Source organism: Biomphalaria glabrata, chromosome 11 (genome assembly GCF_947242115.1).
Source record: "Biomphalaria glabrata chromosome 11, xgBioGlab47.1, whole genome shotgun sequence".
Lineage (NCBI taxonomy): Eukaryota > Metazoa > Mollusca > Gastropoda > Planorbidae > Biomphalaria > Biomphalaria glabrata.
Genome location: NC_074721.1, coordinates 38543178 through 38565122, shown reverse-complemented (window position 1 = coordinate 38565122; position 21945 = coordinate 38543178). Strand labels below are relative to the sequence as shown.

Below are 21945 nucleotides of genomic sequence, written 5' to 3'. Positions count from 1 at the left end.
ATTTGTGTGTGTCATTCATTATGAAAACGCCATTCCTACGCGCGATAAAAAAAAAGACATTGTCAGCTTTCATGTAATAAAATGTGAGAATCGGACGAATTTTCGGAGTTTCAATACGTATTAACTTTTATTGTCACTGGCATATAAATATGCCATAGGTTGCAAGATTGGTAAAGTAAAATTAACTTGATCGCAATTTTGTTCTTAGAAAAGAATGAATAAAATGCAAAGCCGAATTTATTTTCTAATACAAAATCTTAATTTTCACTTATTATCCTTATTCCCACCCAGACTAGGCCCCGCGCAATTAGTTTCGCATAGGGCCCCGAAATTGCTAGGACCGGCCCTGCTTCTAACCAAGTACAGACTTCTAACCAAGTTCATACTGTTTGCCTTGTAGAGACTTCCTACCCTATCTTAAGTATAGAAGACGTTACATCAGAAGAGAAGATGATTACGTCCAACGCGTGTCCCTGTTCAATCTACACATGCATGTTAATCAGTGACTTAAACTCTGCCAAGTTGGTTTTCTTGGCTGATTCAGGCAACCCATTCCATGCACTGATAGCACTGGGGAAGAAGGATCATTTGTACACATTTGTCGAAGCATATGGAATAAGAAATGTGCCTTTATCTTTGTGGCTTTCTGGGTATTTCATTAGGTTATGTTTTTGTGTTTGAAGATTAGGGTTCAGTGTTTTATGTATTGCTGCTACTTTACGTTTGAGTCTTCTATCCTGAAGTGTCTCTAAGTTTAGTGATTTTACTAATGGCGTTCAAATTTGAATATTCGTTTGTAATTAATCTCACTGCCCTTTTCAGTGTCTGTTCTAGTTTCTTTATTTTTTCCTGTGTTGAGGGGTCCCAAACAGAGGAGGTATCTAGAAAAGATATTCTACCTAGTATAGACTTCTTACCTAGTACAGTCTTCCTTCCTTGTACAGATTTCCTACATTGTACAGATTAAAAAAAAAAAAGAAAGATTAATTAACCATATTCATAATGGGCCTAGCCGAATACATGACAAAATAGCTATGCGGTTAACAGTGAGTTCATATTCCTTTTCTAGGTAACAGTAAAGAAAGAAGACAAACAAAATAAAGTACCAATAATATATAAAACCATAATCGATAACTTTAAAAAATGTAAAAAATATCAGAAAAACACATAAAGTGACATTTCTCATTCCATATGCTGGGACAAATTTGTTTTACTATCACTAGGGGAAAGAGCGGTTTACCTGAAAATCAAAGACTTATTTTAGTTGAAGTCTTTCAGTTTATTTTACTAAGTAACATGTACGAAAAGGTTTAAACATGGTTACACTTACCATATGGAGAGGTCTGGGGTTTTAGTTTGGATGCACTTACCACATATAGAGGTCTGGGGTTTTAGTTTGGATGCACTTACCACATATAGAGGTCTGGGGTTTTAGTTTGGATGCACTTACCACATAGAGAGGTCTGGGGTTTTAGTTTGGATGCACTTACCACATATAGAGGTCTGGGGTTCAAACATGGATACACTTACTACATATAGAGGTCTGGGGTTCAAACATGGATACACTTACCACATAGAGAGGTCTGGGGTTCAAACATGGATACACTTACCACATATAGAGGTCTGGGGTTCAAACATGGATACACTTACCACATAGAGAGGTCTGGGGTTTAGACATGGATACACTTACCACATAGAGAGGTCTGGGGTTTTAGTTTGGATGCACTTACCACATATAGAGGTCTGGGGTTCAAACATGGATACACTTACCACATATAGAGGTCTGGGGTTCAAACATGGATACACTTACCACATAGAGAGGTCTGGGGTTCAAACATGGATACACTTACCACATAGAGAGGTCTGGGGTTCAAACATGGATACACTTACCACATATAGAGGTCTGGGGTTCAAACATGGATACACTTACCACATAGAAAGGTCTGGGGTTTAGACATGGATACACTTACCACATAGAGAGGTCTGGGGTTCAAACATGGATACACTTACCACATAGAGAGGTCTGGGGTTCAAACATGGATACACTTACCACATAGAAAGGTCTGGGGTTTAAAACATGGATACACTTACCACATAGAGAGGTCTGGGGTTTTAGTTTGGATGCACTTACCACATATAGAGGTCTGGGGTTCAAACATGGATACACTTACCACATAGAAAGGTCTGGGGTTCAAACATGGATACACTTACCACATAGAGAGGTCTGGGGTTCAAACATGGATACACTTACCACATAGAGAGGTCTGGGGTTCAAACATGGATACACTTACCACATAGAGAGGTCTGGGGTTCAAACATGGATACACTTACCACATATAGAGGTCTGGGGTTCAAACATGGATACACTTACCACATAGAAAGGTCTGGGGTTTAGACATGGATACACTTACCACATAGAGAGGTCTGGGGTTCAAACATGGATACACTTACCACATAGAGAGGTCTGGGGTTCAAACATGGATACACTTACCACATAGAAAGGTCTGGGGTTTAAAACATGGATACACTTACCACATAGAGAGGTCTGGGGTTTTAGTTTGGATGCACTTACCACATATAGAGGTCTGGGGTTCAAACATGGATACACTTACCACATAGAAAGGTCTGGGGTTCAAACATGGATACACTTACCACATAGAGAGGTCTGGGGTTCAAACATGGATACACTTACCACATAGAGAGGTCTGGGGTTCAAACATGGATACACTTACCACATAGAGAGGTCTGGGGTTCAAACATGGATACACTTACCACATAGAGAGGTCTGGGGTTCAAACATGGATACACTTACCACATAGATAGGTCTGAGGTTCAAACATGGATACACTTACCACATAGAGATGTCTAGTAATTATCTTTTTTTATAAAGCGCCTATAACATGGTCATTACATTTCATTTAAACTCTTGTGATCTGTTGAGGAACTGTATAGTCGGCATCCTTTAGCTTCAAATGGTTTATAGCAAAGAGGGTGATGTTGCGGGGGAAAGATTTTTTTTTTGTCATGTGACTTTTATTTTTATTTTATTATTTGATGGAAATTCCCGTGTTTGAAATTTCAGATTTATGACGGTGAAGATGAAAGCTCACTTCAGTTACTACAAATTTGTGACTCGCCCGCTGAACAAGTGATATCTACAACATCTCCATTTGCATTTGTCAGGTTTTACTCTAATTATAGCACTCCACAACAAGGCTTCTCCATCCCGTTTCAACAAATAACAGGCAAGTGAAGGTTGATTGGCTAAGTAGGCTTCTAGCTAATCGGTCTAGTTTATAAAGTAGGCTTCTAGCTAATCTGTCTAGTTTATAAAGTAGGCTTCTAGCTAATCTGTCTAGTTTATAAAGTAAAGTAGGCTTCTAGCTAATCTGTCTAGTTTATAAAGTAAAGTAGGCTTCTAGCTTATCTGTCTAGTTTATAAAGTAGGCTTCTAGCTTATCTGTCTAGTTTATAAAGTAGGCTTCTAGCTAATCTGTCTAGTTTATAAAGTAGGCTTCTAGCTAATCTGTCTAGTTTATAAAGTAGGCTTCTAGCTAATCTGTCTAGTTTATAAAGTAGGCTTCTAGCTAATCTGTCTAGTTTATAAAGTAGGCTTCTAGCTAATCTGTCTAGTTTATAAAGTAGGCTTCTAGCTAATCTGTCTAGTTTATAAAGTAGACTTCTAGCTAATCTGTCTAGTTTATAAACTAAAGTAGGCTTCTAGCTAATTTGTCTAGTTTATAAAGTAGGCTTCTAGCTAATCTGTCTAGTTTATAAAGTAGACTTCTAGCTAATCTGTCTAGCTTATAAAGTAGGCTTCTAGCTAATCTGTCTAGTTTATAAAGTAGACTTCTAGCTAAGCTGTCTAGTTTATAAAGTAAAGTAGGCTTCTAGCTAATTTGTCTAGTTTATAAAGTAGGCTTCTAGCTAATCTGTCTAGTTTATAAAGTAAAGTAGGCTTCTAGCTAATCTGTCTAGTTTATAAAGTAAAGTAGGCTTCTAGCTTATCTGTCTAGTTTATAAAGTAGGCTTCTAGCTTATCTGTCTAGTTTATAAAGTAGGCTTCTAGCTAATCTGTCTAGTTTATAAAGTAGGCTTCTAGCTAATCTGTCTAGTTTATAAAGTAGACTTCTAGCTAATCTGTCTAGTTTATAAAGTAGGCTTCTAGCTAATCTGTCTAGTTTATAAAGTAGGCTTCTAGCTAATCTGTCTAGTTTATAAAGTAGGCTTCTAGCTAATCTGTCTAGTTTATAAAGTAGACTTCTAGCTAATCTGTCTAGTTTATAAACTAAAGTAGGCTTCTAGCTAATTTGTCTAGTTTATAAAGTAGGCTTCTAGCTAATCTGTCTAGTTTATAAAGTAGACTTCTAGCTAATCTGTCTAGTTTATAAAGTAGGCTTCTAGCTAATCTGTCTAGTTTATAAAGTAGGCTTCTAGCTAATCAGTCTAGTTTATAAAGTAGGCTTTTAGCTAATCTGTCTAGTTTATAAAGTAAAGTAGGCTTCTAGCTAATCTGTCTAGTTTATAAAGTAAAGTAGGCTTCTAGCTAATCGGTCTAGTTTATAAAGTAGGCTTCTAGCTAATCTGTCTAGTTTATAAAGTAAAGTAGGCTTCTAGCTAATCTGTCTAGTTTATAAAGTAAAGTAGGCTTCTAGCTAATCGGTCTAGTTTATAAAGTAGGCTTCTAGCTAATCTGTCTAGTTTATAAAGTAAAGTAGGCTTCTAGCTAATCTGTCTAGTTTATAAAGTAAAGTAGGCTTCTAGCTAATCAGTCTAGTTTATAAAGTAGGCTTCTAGCTAATCTGTCTAGTTTATAAAGTAAAGTAGGCTTCTAGCTAATCTGTCTAGTTTATAAAGTAAAGTAGGCTTCTAGCTAATCAGTCTAGTTTATAAAGTAGGCTTTTAGCTAATTTGTCTAGTTTATAAAGTAGGCTTCTAGCTAATATGTCTAGTTTATAAAGTAGGCTTCTAGCTAATCTGTCTAGTTTATAAAGTAAAGTAGGCTTCTAGCTAATTTGTCTAGTTTATAAAGTAGGCTTCTAGCTAATCTGTCTAGTTTATAAAATAGGCTTCTAGCTAATCGGTCTAGTTTATAAAGGAAAGTAGGCTTCTAACTAATCGGTCTAGTTTATAAAGTAAAGTAGACTTCTATATAATCTGTCTAATTTATAAAGGAAAGTAGGCTTCTATCTAATCGGTCTAGTTTATAAAGTAGGCTTCTATCTAATCTGTCTAGTTTATAAAGGAAAGTAGGCTTCTATCTTATCTGTCTAGTTTATAAAATATACTTCTAGCTAATCTGTCTAGTTTATAAAGGAAAGTAGGCTTCTATCTTATCTGTCTAGTTTATAAAGTAGGCTTCTATCTAATCGGTCTAGTTTATAAAGTAAAGTAGGCTTCTAGCTAATCGGTCTAGTTTATAAAGGAAAGTAGGCTTCTAACTAATCGGTCTAGTTTATAAAGTAAAGTAGACTTCTATATAATCTGTCTAATTTATAAAGGAAAGTAGGCTTCTATCTAATCGGTCTAGTTTATAAAGTAGGCTTCTATCTTATCTGTCTAGTTTATAAAGGAAAGTAAGCTTCTATCTTATCTGTCTAGTTTATAAAATAGGCTTCTAGCTAATCTGTCTAGTTTATAAAGGAAAGTAGGCTTCTATCTTATCTGTCTAGTTTATAAAGTAGGCTTCTATCTAATCGGTCTAGTTTATAAAGTAAAGTAGGCTTCTATCTAATCTGTCTAGTTTATAAAGGAAAGTAGGCTTCTAGCTAATCTGTCTAGTTTATAAAGGAAAGTAGGCTTCTAGCTAATCTGTCTAGTTTATAAAGGAAAGTAGGCTTCTAGCTAATCTGTCTAGTTTATAAAGTAAAGTAGACTTCTAGCTAATCTGTCAAGTTTATAAAGTAATTTGGATGCTAGCTAATCTGTCTAGTTTATTAAGTAAAGTAGGCTTCTAGCTAATCTGTCTAGCTAGTGCGACATTAATAAGTAAAAGCAGTTGGTCTTTTGTACTGGACAAATGATACTCTAGTTAACCATGAGCCACAGACACAGATGACCTTAAGACCTTTATATACATATATATATATATATATAGTTTAAAGAGCACTGTTAAAATAAAAAAAAATGTAGGCTCAATGCGATGCGATAACATTACATATACCTATATTATATACAGTACATTTTTAATCAAGGACTTAAGCGAGATCTATTCATCTATCTATCTATCAATCTAATCTATCTATCTATCTATCTATCTATCTATCTATCTATCTATCTATCTATCTATCTATCTATCTATCTATCTATCTATCTAACTATATATCTATCTATCTATCTATCCATCTATCTATCTATCTATCTATCTATCTATCTATCTATCTATCTATCTATCTATCTATCTATCTATCTATCTATCTATCTATCTATATATCTATCTATCTATCTATCCATCTATCTATCTATCTATCTATCTATCTATCTATCTATATATCTATCTATCTATCTATCTATCTATCTATCTATCTATCTATCCATCTATCTATCTATCTATCTATATCTATCTATCTATCTATCTATCTATCTATCTATCTATCTATCTATCTATTTATCTAATCTATCTATCTATCTATCTATCTATCTATCTATCTATCTATCTATCTAATCTATCTATCTATCTATCTATCTATCTATCTATCTATCTATCTATCTATCTATCTAATCTATCTATCTATCTAACATATCTAATATATCTATGATAAAATATTAAGAAAGAATAACCCTAAATAAATCTAACCTCACAGACAATAACCCTAAATAAATCTAACCTCACAGACAATAACCCTAAATAAATCTAACCTCACAGACAATAACCCTAAATAAATCTAACCTCACAGAGAAATAACCCTAAATAAATCTAACCTTCTACAGAGAAATAACCCGAAATAAATCTAACCTCACAGAGAAATAACCCTAAATAAATCTAACCTCACAGAGAAATAACCCTAAATAAATCTAACCTCACAGAGAAATAACCCTAAATAAATCTAACCTCACAGAGAAATAACCCTAAATAAATCTAACCTCACAGAGAAATAACCCTAAATAAATCTAACCTCACAGAGAAATAACCCTAAATAAATCTAACCTCCTACAGAATACAATAACTTCGTGTTTTTCTTTCCCCTACCTACTCCCCCCCCCCCCCCTAGAATTTTACACAATTGAAATAAAAGAAACATGCTAAAACCCAAGTTGTTTTTGTTTTTAAATTCTTTTTCAAACTTTTCAGGCCAGTCATGTGGGGGTGAATTAACACAGACTAGCGGATCAATTTCTATCAACAACCCAGATCGTCTTGCCTGTGCATGGTCTATAAGAGTTCCCGAAGGCTACATTATAACTCTTTCATTTTTAACTTTCCAGCAACCCTGTCAGAATGGCTTGTTGACGGTATGTTAGAAAGTTGCATGATAATAAAGTTAGTAGCAGATCTAGTTTTATTTTGTAGAGAGGTTAACATCCTTTAGTTTCTACATGCTGAGCATTGTTATTTAGAAATAACCAGAGGCTGGTGAGGACAGTGTAGAGCCGGGTTTCTGAACCTGTGGGTCGCGACCCCCTTGTGGGTCGATTGACGATTTGCCAGGGGTCGCCTAAGACCTTTGAAAATATGGATTGTTTTTGTCTATTCTTCTATTGTTGTATGTGTGAGGGTGGGTGGGGGGTCGCGGCAGAGTGGGGGATGGGATTGTAAAAAGGGGTCGCCGAGCTTAAAGAGGTTGAGAACCGCTGCCCTAAAAGGATGAAGCTACTAATAGCACTATCTATATACAATTAAAGGCTATTACACTATTTCGGAAAATGTGTTAAATTAAAATAGTATAACACTGTAGAGTCTGAGAAAGATTTGTTTTTAAACACGACGCTTGACAGAAGTGGTGGCAAAAGTTGAGTTAGTCCCCTTGAGGAGACATTAGACTTGAGTTTGAATTCAAGTAGTACGAATTTTTGTTTTTTAATTAATGCATTTAAATTTCTCCTTGTTCTCAATGAAATGAAGGAAGTTTTACATATCTGTATGTTGCCCTATTGATTCAGTTCCAGAAAGATAAAACTCCACCTTTACCAATGCTTTTAGCGTGGAAAAACAAAATAAATCGTTTGAAATTTTTTCCCCAGGTAAGAGATGGTATCAACATAACCTCGCCCGATTTGAGCAGATTGTGCGGCAATACTGTCCCGGGGGCAATGAATTCAACAGGAAACACGATGCTTATCATATGGCACTCAACAACTTCCAACGTGGTCATCAGCGCACAATATAATGCAGGTAACATAAACTTAAATTATTACTGAAATATTTTCATGAAAAGTGTAACATGTTTTTAATAATACAAACATACACAATCTATATGTCACAAAAATCGGACATCAGTCATACATAATTCTCAGACGCGTGTCATGAGTTCGAATCAGTCATAGCATAAAATGGTGAGTCCAATAGATCTGTGCTTCTTTGGCTTCATTAACACTAATATGTGCAGGATTTTCGATGTTGACCTTTGTTTGGGTATCACTGCACTGATAGCTGTAGCACTAAAGGATTCGTTTTAAGGCATTTAGAGCTAGTATCAATGAAATAAGTAGCCTATTAAACGAGATCTAAACATGAAAAGGACCTAATCTATTTGAGAAATGGGGCCGTTTATAAGCCTTGCATCTGCAAGTAGGGTTTTAATATTCCAGGTCCTCATATCATGGTTTTTGCTTTAGTCGTCAGTAGATTGGCAGCTTGCCAAGGGCATTCACTGGTGTGCGTCATGAACTCTTCTAAAGAGAAATCCTTATAACCAAGACCAAAGTCGACTTTTTCTCTTTCAACTCTTTGGATTTCTGCTGTTGTAGTTTCTAAATGATAAATCTAGAATCAATCTAGATCTAGATCTAGATTCTACATCTTGACACTATGGTTACATGTTTCTAAAGATTCTAGACCTAGTTTTGCTATTTTTATTGTAGGCCTAGTATAGTCTCACGGCCACCCTCAATCAATAATTGACTTGACAATAGCCTTGCCTTATACTAACTTATATATATGTTTATGTAGTCTTATAACTTATAGTTACTGTTATTTATACTGTAGTAGTGTTATACTTATAGTAGTTATAGCCTACCTTCATTACCTTGTAACCTTTGAGTATGACTCAGAGTATAATTGCCTAGATCTATATTCATAATCATATTGGTTAAGCCTTTTTTTTAATTTTAAGGCTCATAATCATATAATTATATCATAATTCATTATTGATAATAGTATTCATTTATGATTTGGGCTTGGGGCTTGCCTGAAGTTGGGTCAAGTTTATCAAGTTGGGAATAATAAATACAAAATAGATCAATGTATTAATTTATTATTATAATTAATATTTATCTATATTTTTTTTTATGTGGCAATATCCCAAAAAGTTGCCTCTGCTCTAGCCAGTAAGTGAGTATAGACATAGGCCAGGCTCTTGTGCATTAAAATGAAGTGATCCAGATCTACTTTCTAGACTACTCATTATACTAATTAAAGATCTAGAATCTAGATCATACTAGATGTACTTCTACTACTACTACTATTACCACTAGATTCTATATACTATACTATATAGTTAGTATATATAGATCTATTTCTAGATCAAGATTCTAGTCTAGTACTAGATCTAGATTTTTAGTGAAGATAGATCCTTAGATGATAAGGCTCTAGATATCTATATTCAAATATTGACTATATTTTACTATAGATTCTATGATGATAACAAATGAATATTCACATTTTAATAGAGTAACACCTTTATTAGAAACACTAAATTTAGAAAGCCTTCAGGATAGAAGACTCAAAAATAAAGTAGCAATTATACATTTAATAAAACACTTTTAAAAGTACTCAAGAAGACACAAAGTTAAAGGCACATTCCTCGTTCCATATGCTAGGACAAATTTGCTCCTTCTTCCCTAGTGCTATTAGAGCATGGAATGGGTTGCCTGAGCCAGCCAGGGAAACCAGTGACTTGGCAGAATTTAAGTCATTGGTTAACTCTTTGGCTCCGCAACAACGCTCAGGACGTTGATTTTAAAAAGGGTAAAAAAGTCGGACCAACGCTGGGGGCATCGGCTATTTCAAATTTATTTTTTTCGTTTTCATTTCTCCAATTCTTGTTTTTTATTGCTTAATTTTTTATCTAGAATAGTTTCCCTTTGCTAAACATCCGTAATTTCTTTCATTTAACGTGTTTTTATTTTGTACGAAGTTTGTAAAGAGATGACATTTTTTTTGTGTGTGCAAAGTAGCGCACTCTGAAATGGCGGAAAAATTAATTCCGTCCAAAAGTGGCAAATAATTCCGAATTAATTCCGGAGCCAAAGAGTTAACATGCATGACGAGATGCATGACGCGTAGGATGTAATTATCTTCTTTTTTTGAAGTAACGTCTGTATTTTATAGGATAAGATAAAGTTAAGATCTTTAACATATCACACATCTAGATCTAATCATCTAGATCTATATTACTTTCACATATCCCTTAGTCTTTTGTACCATTGGGGCACCACACCAGATTTGTTAGCCAACTTTCTCCATTCCTTTTTGCCTTGGATAGAACCTCTTTCAGTGGCGGGCCCGTCCATTCTGTTATGTTGTCTTTCCGTTGCTTTCTCTGTCTGCTTCTTTTTCCTGGTACTGTTCCCTGAAGGAAGGATTTTGCTAACCCTGGAGACCTTGTAATTTCGCCATAGATTTTTAGTTTTTACGATACTTAGCTGGTCATCATGGGGTCCAATCGCTCTAGTAACCCTGTCTCTAATGGCTTCGTTGTGATGCAGTCCTTAAATTTAAAGACCTTTAAAGACTGCTTGTAGACTATATAGGCCTATAAAGATAGTCTCTTTACATAGCATCAGCATTATATTTAATTGTACAGAGAGAATCTATATCGACTAGATGTATATAAATATAATTTTTTTTTTACATTTTCAGTTTGTGGTGGAAAATTTGTTGGGGACTCGGGCACTTTCAAAACTCCAACTGTATATTCAGCTAGTATTTGTACTTATCAGATCGAGGTGCCTGCTGGCAAGACCATTCTCCTGAAACTCTCTGATGACCCAACACACCTCAACCCAATTAGACATATATGCGACTTAAATATTGTGGTAGGTAATTTGATTTTTTGTTTTCTTAAAAAAAAAATGAGGAATTAAAAAAACACCTACTGGTAGCTCTGATTATATATTTTAGTCCAAATAACAATTTTGAAATTGACGTAAAAAAGATCTCGTACAATACAAATAGTGAGCTAGATTTAAATGTTTTCCAGTGTAGAAGAGTGGGAACTTTGGCTGTATGGAGATGGGGATATGGTTCTGACCATTATAGCTGATTTGTTTTCCAGCATCTGACTCTACAGCCTAACGAAAAAGTGCTAAGATATAAAATGAAAGATAGTTGTTCTATGACTGAAAAGTGCTATGATATAAAATGAAAGATAGTTGTTCTATGACTGAAAAGTGCTATGATATAAGATGAAAGATATTTGTTCTATGACTGAAAAGTGCTATGATATAAGATGAAAGATAGTTGTATGACTGAAAAGTGCTATGATATAAAATGAAAGATAGTTGTTCTATGACTGAAAAGAGCTAAGATATAAGATGAAAGATAGTTGTTCTATGACTGAAAAGTGCTATGATATAAGATGAAAGATAGTTGTATGACTGAAAAGTGCTATATATTATATAAGATGAAAGATAGTTGTTCTATGACTGAAAAGTGCTATGATATAAGATGAAAGATAGTTGTTCTATGACTGAAAAGTGCTATGATATAAGATGAAAGATAGTTGTTCTATGACTGAAAAGTGCTATGATATAAGATGAAAGATAGTTGCTCTATGACTGAAAAGTGCTATGATATAAGATGAAAGATAGTTGCTCTATGACTGAAAAGTGCTATGATATAAGATGAAAGATAGTTGTTCTATGACTGAAAAGTGCTATTATATAAGATGAAAGATAGTTGTTCTATGACTGAAAAGTGCTATGATATAAGATGAAAGATATTTGCTCTATGACTGAAAAGTGCTATGATATAAGATGAAAGATAGTTGTTCTATGACTGAAAAGTGCTATGATATAAGATGAAAGATAGTTGCTCTATGACTGAAAAGTGCTATGATATAAGATGAAAGATAGTTGCTCTATGACTGAAAAGTGCTATGATATAAGATGAAAGATAGTTGTTCTATGACTGAAAAGTGCTATGATATAAGATGAAAGATAGTTGTTCTATGACTGAAAAGTGCTATGATATAAGATGAAAGATAGTTGTTCTATGACTGAAAAGTGCTATGATATAAGATGAAAGATAGTTGCTCTATGACTGAAAAGTGCTATGATATAAGATGAAAGATAGTTGCTCTATGACTGAAAAGTGCTATGATATAAGATGAAAGATAGTTGTTCTATGACTGAAGGAGGCCAACAACAAAGAGTGTGTTGATTTTGGCTCAAAAATCTCTTTTTGAAAGATTCAAAATGGTTTGAAGTCGACATACAGATCTAAAGCATATTGCGAATATAACTATAGTTGATACCTTTATGGAATTAATTAATTATGAAAGAGATAAGTTACTGAGTTCTGTATCTTTGAAAGCATTTTCACTTGTATTTATGGTTCTGTTTGGATCATTTTTATGGCAAAAAAAAAAAAAAAAGTTAAGGAAACATTTCACTGTGTTTGACATCTTAATCCAATCCACTAGATCAATAACTCTCAATGTAAGGCCCAAAGTCCACGGGTCATATCCTGCTAGTCAAATGATTGAATTTAGGAATATAAGCATTTGATTGTTTGATTGTAGCTAGTTTACAGTTGATGAAGCTTTCAAACCAAAACATAAATTTAAAAGCCAACTTGCAAACTAATATTTAGTTTTTTTTCACTTCAGCTTTCTGAAACTGGATTTGGAAGTGATAGCGTTACCTATCCATGTCTTGAGAATGTTCCCACTGAATACAGATCAAGTGGAAATCAGTTGTTCATTACTTATGATACAGAATCAGAAAATCTGTTGTCATTCATTGCCAATTTTTCGTCTGTGGAAGGTATGTCATTATGTTGAAATTTTTTTCTTCTGAATGCTGAACTAGGATAATAATTTTAAATTTATGTTACGAAAACAATTTAAATTTAAATTGGAAGTTGCGATCTTGTATTATTATTATTTTTTTTTTACATAGTTTAGGATGTCCATTAGTTTTCATTCTATTGCCACATTTCTCAACCATTTGGGCGTATGGGGAAGAAACATGCTTACAAAGGTCTAAAAGAGCTCAATGGCTAAAAATGTCTGTTGTATTTGCAGTTTATCTATAGATTCATCTTTAAAAATTGATGAAATGAAAGATATTATTTCCTCACACAATTCAATATCACCCCCTTTATTTAACTTTAGTTGAAATGAAATCTTTTTACCACATATTGTCACCAGGACACAAATATTTGTGCAGTTTAAAATGTAGGAAGAGCTTGGTTCTTACAGCGGTCCACAAGGCCCCCCAGCTGTCTTAATGGGGCCTGGGTGGAGGTGTGAAATGCAAGTGAAAGGTTAAGAAATGACTTGCCTTGTGGATAATGAAGAAAACCTGATATACCATTGTGTATTTACCCAATAACAATCAAATCTCTCGTTTAAAATATTTTAAACATACGTGGAAAATAAGTATTCTAATATTAATTTTGAACTTTTGTTTGCAATATTACATTTTTTTTCTCTCTCTTTTGTATTACTTTAGGGGTGGGGGTTGTTGAACCCCAAACCCTCTTCCCTGGCAACATGCTCATTATGTATAAATCTTAGTAATTATATGCTATATATACAATTTAATACTTATAAATAAAATATGCATGTTTTCATTTGCATTATTTGAAATTAGAATATTGTTTTACCTGTCCTTAAAGAATATTGTAATCTTTCTTGTACTTTTATTTCTAACAACCTAAAAAAAAGGTAGAGGATGTGGTGGTTACCTGAACGGAGATCAAGGGTTTTTCCAAAGTCCTGGTTTCCCAGAGTCATATATTCACAATGAGAACTGTACTTGGTATATTACTGTGAGTCCTGGACATGTTGTCAGATTAACTTTTCAAGCTTTCAACCTTGAATATCATTCAAATTGCCTATTTGATTACGTTGATGTGTATGACTCGGATACACCTTTGGATAATCGCAAACTTAACCGGTAATTTAGTTTTTCTTATTGTTCATTTGGAGGCGTGGTGGCTGAGTGATAAAGCTCTTGGTTTCCGAACCGGGGTCCAGGGTTCAAATCCTGGCGAAGACTGGGGTTTTTAATTTAGTGATCTTCTGGGGCCTCTGAGTCCACCTAGCTCTAATGGGTACCTGACATTAGTTGGTGAAAAACTAAAAGGTTGGTTCATTGTGCTGGCCACATCAACACCTTCGTTAACCATAGGCCACAGAAACAGATGACCTTTATATCATCTGCCCTATACACCACAATGTCTGAAAGGGGAGCTTCACTTTTTATTGTTCATTTTAATAATTGAAAGAGATCGTTTCCACAAGGAGAATTGTAATGTACTCTCTTGAAACATCCTTTGGAAGATAGCAGCAAGCAGAAATAGTACCCTGGATCACCTACACCATTTGAAATGCATGCTTCTCAACCAAGATGGCTGTCTGGTCCTGTAGTATGCACTCTATAGATTGTTGCCTCTATGGTCTGGGGTTTGAGAACTGCTTGCTTCCATCCTTAATTGTTATGAGGGAGGTTTTTTCGGGCTAGGCTGCCTGGTCGTGCGGTTTGCGCGCTGGACTATCGTTCGGATTTATCGGCAGTCGAGGGTTCAAACCCTGCCCGCTCCCATCCCCCCGTCGCCCTGCGGGAGGTTTGGACTAGGAAGTAAACTATCTTCAACTCTGAAGGAACATCCGAAAACATGTAAAACAAAACAGACAAAAACTTTAAATCTGAAGGAAATTTTGAAACATAATTAACAAATAAATGTTCACCTGTTTGTACGACAATTAGCCTACATATGCTGCTCATGTCATAATTCATTTCCATGCTTGAAAAACACACATCAAAAACATAATGCATGATAAACACATAGGCCTATATCAACAAATAACACATGATAAAACATAATGCATTATAAACACATAACATATGTATCAACACATAACTTGATAAACTTGATAAACACATAAATGCATAATAAACACATATCAACACTTGACACATGATAAACACATAACACATGATAAACACATAACACATGCTAAACATATATCAACACATAACACATGATAAGCACATTACACATGAAAAACATAACGAAGAAGCTAGTGTATGTCTTAGTTCTAGCTATGGTTGTAAGAAGGGGGAAGAAGCAGCGCTCCAAACCTGAGTTTGTGGGAACAAGAATTGTTTTTTTTATTTGGACATCCAAATCTGTGTTTGACTTCTGAATGTTGTTCTTTTGCTTCATTTTTATAATTCATTCATAATAAATTATGCGTACACATATTCACAGAAATAATTATTTCCTAATGAAAGTACTTAGACATATATTTACACATTGCCACCATGATTCCAATAACTAGTTAAGATTTGTATTGTTTTTTAGTAGGCCTTAGCTATTTCTCATGAAAAAAAAATTAAGTCTGTTGCACCCACCAAATTGTCATAACCAGCTGGGTCCCAATCATCGTATCATCAAACATTTTGGCTAGATCTAGATCTATCTATATCTATAATCTAGTAAAGGCTGTATAGGCCCTACTCCTATACTAGGCTATACTGTATAATAGATCTTCTACTTCTAGACGAGATTTCTCGTCCTATATGCTAGGACAAATTTGTACAAATACTCCTTCTTCCCTAGTGCTATTAGAGCATGGAATGGGTTGCCTGAGCTAGCCAGGAAAACCAGTGACTTGGCAGAATTTAAGTCATTGGTTAATATGCATGACTAAATGCATGACGCGTAGGACGTAATCATCTTCTTTTTTGAAGTAACGTCTGTATTTGATAAGATATAAGTGGGGCCAGATTGCCATTGTGATCTTCTTTTGAATCTCTTGTTTGTATAGGGACATAGAAATTTTTTAGTTGTTTTTTTTTGTATTTTTTTTTTATTTGATTAATGATTTTGCATATTTATAGCTATACATAGGTGTTTTATTATAAAATAATCCTTTTTTTTTTAATACTAGGTTCTGTGGACAGACCATACCACCTGCTCAGACATCAACCAGCAATGTTATGGTTGTCCAGTTACGCAGTGATCATTCAATAGTTGGACGTGGCTTTCAGGCTTCTTACATAGCCAGGAATGATTCATTTGGTGAGTATGATTTTTGGTTATAATGGTGTTTAATAATTAATATAAGGCTGTTATTGCTGGAATCGGTAATGGATATAAGCACTCTACCTACCTACAAAATGTTTCAGTTAATGACGTGCATCTCAAATAGCAATGACAACCAGTCCAACTCCTGACCCTCACGTGTGGCTCAAATATTAGATCCAAGGGGGAACTTTTATCACTGATAGGGCATGATGTAAAAGTGAGCCAAGGCGCCTAAACTAGTAAGCTATTAACAGGAGGTAATCGCTGTGGCGTAGTGCGGTAGTTTGTCATGATGCCCCCCCCCCCTCTAAAAAAAACTTCCTTAATACAGGGGCCGAAAACCCAGGTAGATGAAAAAATGAAGACTGCATAGCAACTAACAATCCATCTGCTTCAGACCTAAGAGTAGAGTTTTCATCTGTTCTAGTCAATGTCTCTAGAGTTTCTATAATTTTTTAAAAAAGGAATCAATAACTATCTTAACGACTTCTCCTCTGGCGCTCCAGCGCTTTAACCGAGTGCTTAAGGCTAGTTTCTGTTATTTTGTTGAGGACATCCTAGCGGTGTGCTGAAGTCGATAAAAATGTGTGTAAACGGTCCAGTGTACCGAAAAAATGTTACTGAATAGATTTTAACTTAGCCTGAATTACAGCCAAACTCAGAGAATGTTTCGAGCAGATAATGAATTAAGATGATGTCAATGAAAGACTACAGTATCCATGATAACATAACCTCAACATTTGGAAAAATTGATCTAGTTTTGTGATGTCAGGTGAAATGTCAAAAAAATTGAAAAATATTTGTCTCATTATCACCCAGTATTACAATAGGTTCCTTTTGTATTTTTGGAGATGTGCATATTTGGTATGGAACTAAGCTAAGTTCAGAGCACATGTTCTCTCAGGAATGGGTCGCACTTGGATAGTAATTTCACAAACCCCTAGAACTGACTGAATTTTGTCTTTTTCATTCTTCTTCAACTTGTTCGCGATGCCCATTAAGTGCCAGATTGGGCTATTATAGAGTCTAAGGCATTTATTTTTAAGCTCTAGATCTAGTTGAAACCAGCGTACTGAACAATGGAGTAACTAAATGTGCCCCAGAAGAAAGTGGGCATTTAAAAGTGCGTGGCCTTCGTAGATTTAAACAAATCTAGTAAACATGATTCAACCTGGTTATATAAAAGCTTCTGTTTAATTTAAGAAATAATATAGGAGATTTATAGCAGAGTAAATTAAATCTAGCTAACATTTCAATTTCAGGAGTTTTTCTTTGTTCATGTATGTACAATGCAATGATTTTTATTGAGAAAATTGATCCTTAGTTTGATGCCCCTCACCGCTTGATGCCCCGTGCGGCTCGATGGCTAGCTACGCCACTGGGTAATCCTTGGCATTGGCTGGCTTCCCACCTTGGACAAGGAAATTTCTGATTCCAAACCTGTGCTGCCTTGCGGCTATACCCAAACATGAAAAACACTTTGGGAATAAAACCAGAGTAAATCTAAGGAGTTGGTGACCCTTCTTACTTAGTACAATTTTCAGAACATTTATTCCAATTACATTTTATTGGGTCGAGCCTTAAGAAAAAACAAAACAATTTGTAATTTATACATAGAGACATGAAACAGGGTAATGTTGGACAATCATTTCAACATTATGAGTATTTTAAAACAAAATTAGGCACTAAAAAAATTCCATTTTCCAAACAGTCAAAACAATGAAGCCTGATAAGTTAAAAATGTGAAATGGCATCAACTTCATTTTATTTGTATGTTTCAGTAAACATCTCAAATGGTGTTAGTGACAACTTGCCCCTGTGACTTTTCGTTAGCCCCACCTTCCTACCTTGTACATACTTCTTACCTTGTACAGACCTAGTTCGTACTAGTACAAAAGAGTTGATTATGTCCTTCATCTCCCTGTGTCAATCCACTCCTGCATATTAATTAAACGCTTTGTTTTTTTTTTTTTTTTTTTAAGTTTTTTTTTCTCGTTTCATGTTGTACTGTGGGAAGCGTGGCCGAGAGGCTAAGTGCGCTTGAACTTGGCTTGGCTTGGCTACCTAGAAGGGGGCTCGAGGTTCGACACCCGACTCGGGCAGAGTTGTGTTTACTGAGCGCCTAAAGGCAGCACGGAAAACAAACTCCTAGATACCCCCTCCCCCCCACTGGTCCACAAATGAGATTGGACCAAAAGCGCTCTGAGCATACTATAAGCATGAAAGTAGCGCTATATAAAAGCTATAATAATAATAATAATACTGCTTAGCTTGAAATTCAGATTGGATGTGAGTACAGAAAAAAATTGCATTAAAATCTGGCCAGTTTAGATTGATTGGTAAAGGATAGAGTATCATTATTTCAATTAAAACAAAATTTCACTGGCCAGTAGTTGCTGTTTCACCTATTTTGTATCTGATAATAAAATAAAATTCTTACTGGCACATTTAGTTTTCGACCTAACCTTTTTCAACTTGATTCAAAAACACACATATTTACAGAAATGTTGTTTTAACCAGCAAGAGTGGTAAACCCCTTGGCTTCCAAACTGAGGGGTTCAGAGTTCAAAACCTGATGAATACTGGGATTATCTACTTTGGAATTATTTTTAACTCCCCTGTGGTCACACAACACAAATGGGTACCTATCATTTGTTAGGGATAGTAAAGGTTGTTGTGCTGGCCACATGGCACCCTCTCAGTTAAACGTTGTCCATAGAAACAGATCTGCCTGATTGATGGCATGGTGTTATAGGAAATGCTTTACTAACTTAACTTTGAAAACTAAATACTTTATTACTTTCAAGTAAAAAATGACATGAGCTAAGATACCACTGTTATCGGTTGATATCAAGTAATGATTATAATCTTCAGAGTGTGGAGGGACTTTAGTGGCTCCAAGCGGAAGCATCAAGTCACCCAATTATCCCAGTAGCTCTCCTGCAGGTGTCAGCTGTGAATGGGTCATCAATGTGAGCCCTGGCATGCAGATTGTATTGAACGTCTCAGACTTTGATGTGCAAGACTATCGATGCCTAGAGATTAGGTGAAATGTTACTTTCATAATATACTCTAGTGTATAATCTGCTGGTATTTCTTTTAGATTTTTATGACGTATACACACGAGCTTGTAGTATCTAGATCTAGCTATTTATCTCATCTCTTATAAAATATAGACGTTACTTCAAAAAAAGGAAGATGATTGCGTCCTATGCATGTCCTTAGGTCAATCTAGTCATGCTTGTTAATTAATGCCAATTCATTGGTTTTCCTGGCTGACTCAAACAACCCATTCCATGCTCTAATAGCACTAGGCCCTAGTCTAGGGAAGAAGGAGCATTGTACTATGTATGATAGTTAGAACTCACTTTTTGGGTGATTTAAATAACCACTTTCATGCATTCATAAATCTAAAATAGAATTAACTGTTTAATGTATCTATTTTAGCAGATGGAACAAGATCTTGTCTAGTTGCAGCAGTTCAGGAAAAAAAAGACTATTTGCGTGGATTGTATAATATAAAGAACAACGAAAATGCAATATACACTTTCACTCATACTAAATGCACCCAATGCTTTGATTATTTATTTATTCATTATTTTCTACTTTTATTTAATTTTAATGTGTATGTTGGTTTTAAAAAATGTTCACTATATGTTAATTTTCAACTGAATCTAGAATGGAATGTTTTTGTTATTTCCCTTGCTCTTAGAAATGGCGGCTATCAAACATCCCCACTTCTGATTCTACTGTGCCAACCACCCAGTGGACTAATCACATCCCACACAAACCAACTGTACATAAAATACAGGACTGGATATTACTCAAGAGGAAATGGATTTTACCTTCAGTATTATGCACTTGCCTCTGGTAAGTGTACAAATTATGTATATATATATTTATATTTTGTAGCATTTCTAAATCATACCATAAGACAGTTAAGCTAGGATTTACTGCGATACTAGTTCCTGCTGAAATAACCTGCCCAGCGTGCCGCTGAACCTTCCGAGGCTCACATAGGTCTCACTAGCCACACGAGGAGGCACACAATCGCAGTGCAAACCCCTCGGCCCCCGAATGAGAAAAAGTGATCATCAAGCCACAATGGACAAACTATACAGTGATGAGCAGTCTTTTTATTTTTTTTATGATCAATAACATTAATCTATAATATAATGCAGAAAGTAAGGCGTATGTAGGCCATGTATGTAAGTATGTCCTGAATAAAAACGTTTTACCAATCTTGATAAAAATTGGCATAAATGTTCTTTAAATCATTGCAGAGAACATAGGTTAATTTTCCTACCACAAACGGACGACCCTAAAAATAGACAAAAAAGTAATTGTATCTCTATTAACAAAACAAAACTTTTTAACAAATCGGGCAAACCCGTTTTCACACTATTTTATACTAGACTAGCCGGACATTACCCGCGTCCTGCTGGCCTTAGTTTGTGTTTACTAATCTAGTGGATTGGATTTAGATGTATTTTAAACTTAGCTAATGATCCTTTCAAGTTTTTCTCTTTCACTACGAAAAGAAAAGTAGTTTTGCAAAAATGGGTTTATTCGAAGCCGATACATTCATATCTATTAAAAACGATACAAGTGATAGATGAATAGGATATAAAGTACAATTAAAATGGGTTTACCCGATTTGTCAAATGACTGGGATTATAAAGTATGTCAGGATGTCTGAATTCGCAGATATATGGAATGAATTTATGTAAAAATGCTTTTGAAATGCAAAATTGAAGGTTAGTATTTTCATGTGTCAAAGTAAAAAAACTATCTGCGCAAAGTGTAGTTCTTAAAATTAGATCTAGATCTAGATCCTTTTGATTTTTTATCATGTAAATATGGCATAGATCGATGAAGTTATAATGCGTTCATAGAGTTGGTCAACTTTTTTTTTTTTTTGAGGGTTTTAAGTGTGTTTTAGGGCTACAATACATCACTACGGTCTAAGTTAGTACCCAAGGAACATTTCTGCCAAGTTTTATCAAGATTGGTCAAGTGGTTTTGATTTTTATTTATAACATACATACATACATACATATACCTTACTTTCTACTTTATAATATAGATATGAATATATTGGCTGAACCGGTAAATCCATTTTCAAACTCTTACTTTTATTTTCGCTGGCAAAAAAAAAAATGTGAAGGGAACATTCTCCAAGTTTTACATAGATCTAAATTCAATCCAGTAGATCAGTAATATCCAAACTAAGGTCTGCAAGCAGCGAGTCATATTCAGCTCGTAAATAATATTAATAAGTAAAGTCCTGAGATACCTATTGCTTCCTGTTCAAACCAGTTCTCTTCAGGGTCTCTATGGCTATTCCAAAGCTCATACCCTCTGTCACACAAAATATACACAATAAGGCGAATGGCAAAGATTCATTGTTTTCTAATGTAACACAAGAGAAAAAAAATATTTATAAAACAGTGCAACTAGTTTGAGAATGACACAGACAAAGGTTTAATTGGCCTGACATGCCCCTTATTTTGTCCTGATATGAC

The 21945-nt window shown here is 34.8% G+C and overlaps 1 protein-coding gene across 2 annotated transcripts in view; it reads left to right on the top strand.

The window, feature by feature from the left end:
* LOC106055031 (cubilin-like) overlaps nucleotides 1-21945 on the top strand; it is a 143520-nt gene that overhangs the window by 43820 nt on the left and 77755 nt on the right. For both annotated transcript variants that reach the window (XM_056045610.1, XM_056045611.1), the window contains exons 18-26: nucleotides 3083-3245; nucleotides 7292-7452; nucleotides 8182-8332; nucleotides 11021-11196; nucleotides 12990-13146; nucleotides 14052-14283; nucleotides 16284-16414; nucleotides 19295-19466; nucleotides 20133-20290. In XM_056045610.1, coding sequence (XP_055901585.1) covers nucleotides 3083-3245; nucleotides 7292-7452; nucleotides 8182-8332; nucleotides 11021-11196; nucleotides 12990-13146; nucleotides 14052-14283; nucleotides 16284-16414; nucleotides 19295-19466; nucleotides 20133-20290 — 1501 coding nt within the window. The remainder of the gene's footprint in view (nucleotides 1-3082; nucleotides 3246-7291; nucleotides 7453-8181; nucleotides 8333-11020; nucleotides 11197-12989; nucleotides 13147-14051; nucleotides 14284-16283; nucleotides 16415-19294; nucleotides 19467-20132; nucleotides 20291-21945) is intronic.